At 55.8% G+C, this 5,259-nt stretch overlaps 1 protein-coding gene across 1 annotated transcript; it reads right to left on the bottom strand.

Moving 5' to 3' along the window:
• Positions 1-2,797: 2,797 nt before the first annotated feature.
• LOC149525940 (uncharacterized) lies at positions 2,798-4,840 on the bottom strand. Its single transcript, XM_089776496.1, has 2 exons — positions 3,929-4,840; positions 2,798-3,702 (listed from the first exon to the last, which is right to left on the bottom strand). Exons 1-2 carry the CDS (start codon positions 4,397-4,399, stop codon positions 3,688-3,690), a joined length of 486 nt encoding a protein of 161 aa, XP_089632622.1. The 5' UTR covers positions 4,400-4,840; the 3' UTR covers positions 2,798-3,687.
• Positions 4,841-5,259: the final 419 nt, after the last annotated feature.

Here is a 5,259-nt window from a genome sequence, read left to right as displayed (position 1 = left end):
CCACAGTGGTGGGACCTGGAACAACCAACAGCCTACTGTGCTCCACCATCTCCCAGCTGTGTTGCTCTACTTCACTATTGTGGTGGCCGGGAAGCAGAGTGTCCTGGCCCTAGTCTCAGTACCCAGTGGGGTGAAGCAGGAGTGGGATTTGCGGGAAGGGATAGAGAGGGCTTGGGGCTTTCAAGTTTTCCAATAAAGGCTGCTGCTAATGCAGCAGCAGCCAGAGCCCAAGACCCTATAAATTGCTGCTGGAGCACCACACACTTTGGGTAGCTCGGAGGCAGGGAGTGCCACACCCCTTATGTGCGAAGCCATGTCCCTTCACCTCACCCGGGGTCCACAAAGGACATCATATGCAGAGACACAACTGGTTTTAATGAAGGAACAAGCCATGAACAGGAATTAATGACAATATTGGACTGCTCTCTGTAACAGAGCAGCATACCCCTTCTGGCTAAGCACATGTGCCTGCACTCTCTTGTCTGACTTCGGTGACACAGTCTCTGGCCGAGTCTCACTCATTGTGTGTGCTCATCAAAACCCCTTCCAGGGTACACATCTAATCGGCGCCTATCTTGGTTAGCTTTCTTATGTCCTTTCAAGTTTGTTCCCCACTCAAAGAGAGTGGTGTCCCCAGAGCTACCCCACCAAAATACAGCATTTTTGCCCTTACCTCAGGGCTTTATTTCAAAGTCCCATCACAGTCCAGCACTCGCTAATAGCTCTTCACAAGAGCTGTGTCCAGACTCAGGGGTTTTTTCGAAAAAAGTAGCCTTTTTTCGAAAGAACTTCCCCTGCGTCCAGACTCAAGCCGCGTTCTTTCGAAAGTAAATCGAAAGAATGCGGCTTTTCTTTCGACGGCGGTACACCGAATTCTACGAGGAAGAACGCCTTTTTCGAGGGAGATCCGTCGAAAGTAAGTGAGTGTGGACGGGGGGAGCCCTTTTTTTCGAAAGTATTGGCCTCCAGGAAGAAGCCCTGGTGGACAATCTGGGCCATGGGTTGCATGTCTGTGGTTCCTGGCTGCAGCCATTCCTTAAAGGGACAGGCACCCTCACAGCCACTTGTTGCAGAGAAGGAGCCAGAGCACATGGCTACTTTGCTGCAGCATGTCCCAGCCCCAAGAGCGTCCTGGCCCTTCCAGAGAGCCTTCTGGGGACCCAGCCAAGGGCTCCAAACGCCGGGCACCATCCTGGTCTGGCGCAGAGATCAAGAGCCTGCTGGAGCTCTGGGGAGAGGAGGAGGCCTTACAGGCCCTCAAAAGCCGGCGGCGAAACGCAGATATTTATGGCCGCATGGCTGAAGCCCTGGCCCAGAAGGGCCACTACCCCCGCACCCAGGACCAGGTGCGCTCCAAAGTAAAAGAGCTGCGCCAGGGGTACGTCAAAGCCAGGGAGGAGAGCTCCCGTTCTGGGGCAGCCCCCCACTACTGCCCCTACTACCCCGAGCTGAACCAGATCCTGGGTGGCAGTGGAGAAGCACGCACACCACGGCGGTTCGTACAGTCTGGATTGGCAGACCCCATGGTGGACGCTCCCGAGCAGGACCCAGAGCAGTCTGGAGATGGGGACATGGTCCCAGAGGAGGAGGACAGTGAGGAGACGGCGACCCTCACCCTGGAGCCAGTCACCCAGACCCCAGAGGCCTCCCAGGCGTCATCTGGCGCAGGAGAGGAAGCAGCAGGTGAGTGCAGTGAGGTTGTGTAACACCCGGGGGGGGGGGGAGGTAGGTGGGTGCACAGTGGGTGATGCACAAGGGAAACCTGTCATGCTCAGGCTGATGCCCAGGTCACACACACACAGTGTAACCTTCAGAATGTCTGATTCCCCTGTCTCAAGGGAGAGGGCATGCCCTTTTGGACAGCTGTTGCACACATGACTGATTGTGATAGAAATGTAGCCGTGTTACTCTGATCTGAGGAAGTGGGTCTGGCCCAGGAAAGCTCATCCCCTAATAAACCATCCTGTTAGTATTTTAAGTGCTACAGAGTCCAGTTTTTAGGACTGATTGTGTGTTCTTTTTTTCCTCCACAGCCGGACCAGCCGTGGAAGAGGGCCGCAGCACCCCAGCCCCACCTCCATCTCCATCTCGGGGACATGGGAGCCGCAGACACAGGCGTGTCTATGCGGACATCCTCAGGCAGCACGTGGAGGCCGTGCAGGAGCTGAACTCCATCCTCAGAGAGAGGGCGGAGGCAGAGGATCGCTGGCGTGACCGGCTCATGGACGAGCTGGTCCTGCAGCGCACGTCCCTGTGTGCCACGCTCAGGGAGGTCTGCGGCTTGCCTGCTCCTGTGCCTGGTCCTGCTCCTCCAGCACCCCATGACCCCACCCCACCAAACCCCCCTTCCACAACAGCATCCCTTTCCCTCCTTGGACCTCCCTCTCCCCCAGCCCCCCCAGTTCCCCAGCCCCTCTCTCCCCCTGGCCCTCCTCTCCCCCAGGCTTCCACGTCCCAAGAGCACCCCAGCCAGCCAACCGACAGGTGCACCACCCGATCCCGTAGCCGTGGAGCACCCCAAACACGAGGCCCAGGCAGGAGAGGGAAATCTGGCAAGCACCGTGCAACCTGATCCCCTTCCCCCCTCCAGGTTTCCAGTCCCCTTCCCCCCTCCAGGTTTCCAGTCCCCTTCCCCCCTCCAGGTTTCAAGCACCCCCATCACCCCAGTTAAAGCACAAACAAAGGGTTCAACAAAATGTTTCTTTATTGTAAATAGTGTTTTCAACAACAAAAATGAAAAAAAAAATTTGTTATGTTTGCTACATTTATACTATTGTTTGAGAATATGTACAAAAATTAAACATAACATTTTATTTTGCAACACACCCTGGTGTTACTGATGTGTCCAAACAGGGTCAGGAGATGGGTTGTGGAGGGAAGCTTCTATTGGGCCAGGGCCCAGTCCCCAGGCAGAAGCCCCTCAGTAGAGTCAGTGGCCTCCACTGGAGAATTGCTCCCGGAGGGCCTCCTGGATGCCAACAGCAGACCGGTGAGCCTGGCGGATGGCAGCTGTCCGGGGCTGGGCAAAGTGCCTCTCCTGGCCATCAGCACCTCTACCCCACCCTGGTAGGAAGGCATCCCCTTTCCTCTCCACCAGGTTATGGAGAACGCAACACGCGGCCACCACCTCAGGGATGTTGCTCTCCCCCATGTCGAGGCGTGTGAGCAAGCACCGGAATCTGCCTTTTAAACGTCCGAACGCACATTCCACCTGGTTGCGAACCCGGTTAAGGTGAGCATTAAACTGCTCCTTGCTCGCATCCAGGTGGCCGGTGTAGGGCTTCATCAGCCACGGCATCAGGGGATAGGCGGCATCAGCCACTATGCACACCGGCATGTGCACATCCCCAACCGCAAACTCACGATGCGGGAAAAATGTTCCTGCCTGAAGCCTCCGGTAGAGGTACGAGTTCCTGAAGATCCGGGCATCGTGTGCCCGCCCTGACCACCCAACACAAATGTCCGAAAACTGGCCACGATGGTCGACCAGGGCCTGGAGGACCATAGAAAAGTAGCCCTTTCTGTTGATGAATTGGGCTGCTCGATGGGGCGGTGCACGGATTGCAATGTGTGTCCCATCGAGCGCTCCTCCGCAATTCGGGAAGCCGAGGGCAGCAAAGCCGGCCATGACGCTGTCCAGATCTGGTAGACAGATGAGCCTGTTGAGCAGCTCTGAATTGATGGCCCTCACCACCTGCAGAACTAGACAGACAACAAAATGTTAGAAGGGGTGCCTTATCTCTTAGGAGGAGAACCCACCGCCCACCTTCCCTCTCAAACACCCCGGGAATCCCCTCCTCAGAACCCCCCCCCCCAACAATTCAGGGTGAGTGGAGGAGCTCCCTCCCACTCCCACTCCACTTGGCCCTTCCTGACAGTCTCCCTTCCCCCCACCCCAAACTGTGACTGTCCCCAGACAATGATTTACCTCCATCAGGATGGATCCTACGGTAGACCTGCCCACGCCAAATTGGTGTCCCACGGAGCGGTAGCTGTCGGGGGTTGCCAGCTTCCAGAGGGCAATGGCGATCCTCTTTTCCAGGGGGATGGCGGGCCGCAGGTGGGTGTCTTGCCGTTGCAGAGCAGGGGCGAGCCAGGTACACAGCTCCTGGAAAGTGGTCTTTCGCATCCGGAAGTTGCGTAGCCAGTCTTGGTCATCCCAGATCTCCATCACGAGCCGGTCCCACCAGTCAGAGCTGGTGTCAAACCTCCAAACACGCCTGTCCACGAAAAAGTTTGGAGGCAAGGGCAGTGCGGCTGCTTGACGGAGGAGCCCCTCGTACCTCTGGTCTGGGTCCAGCTCGGGAAGTAGCCTCATGACAGTGTCATGCAGATGCAGCAACAGCTGCAGTATGGTGGTGTGGGGCCATCGCCTGCCCAGGGGCAGCTCTGGCTCCATGCCAAAAAAAAGGGTCTCAAAGCGAAAAACCTCAAAAGAAAAAAGCTGCTGGGGTGTCCCAGGAAGCTGAGCACTCCAAACCAGCACTGCAATGCCTTGCTTACTTCCTCGAGGGACAGCAAAGGCAGCTGCAGGAGCAGAGCAACAGGTGTTCAGGAGTGTCCCTCTCACCACGCGTCTCTGCAAAGGGCAGGCAGGCAGCACCCAGAAGGAAATGCTGCCCCCATGCCCTGGCAGAAGCAGTTCCGGGTGGCTTTCAATTTCGAAAGAGCATCCAGCAGTCTGGATGCTCTTTTTCGAAAAAGCGGATCGATTTTTCGATCCGCGTATTGTAGTCTAGACGCGCTCTTTCGAAAGAGGCTCTTTCGAAAGAAGCCTGCAGTCTCGACATAGCTAAGGAGCTGTCTGCAGTGCTGCCACTCTCTCAGGCAGCCTGTCTCCTGGTTCTGCATACCTTGTGGCTTCCAGAGACACTGACTGATACTGGTCTTTCAGCTGCTTTTATAGAACTTTCCTGGCCCTGATTGGTTGCTTCTCCCACAGCCACTCCAGTCTGTCTGGAGGACTTTTCTATTGTGTCTCTAGGGTATGGTCAGACCATAGGGCCTCCAGGAGGGGATCCCAAGGCCAGGTCAATTGCATCACGTTCCCTTTGTCTGTAAAAATGTTTATGGATGAAAAGAATCATAGAATCGTAGAATACTAGGACTGGAAGGGACCGCGAGAGGTCATCGAATCCAGGCCCCTACCCTCATGGAAAGACCAAATACTGTCTAGACCATCCCTGATAGACATTCATTTAACCTACTCTTAAATATCTCCAGAGATGGGGATTCCACAACCTCCCTGGGCAATTTCTT

Source organism: Pelodiscus sinensis, chromosome 1 (assembly GCF_052426305.1).
Source record: "Pelodiscus sinensis isolate ZL-2025 chromosome 1, ASM5242630v1, whole genome shotgun sequence".
Classification (NCBI taxonomy): domain Eukaryota; kingdom Metazoa; phylum Chordata; order Testudines; family Trionychidae; genus Pelodiscus; species Pelodiscus sinensis.
Note: the sequence above shows the minus strand (reverse complement) of the source record. Positions and strands in the feature narration are given on the sequence as shown.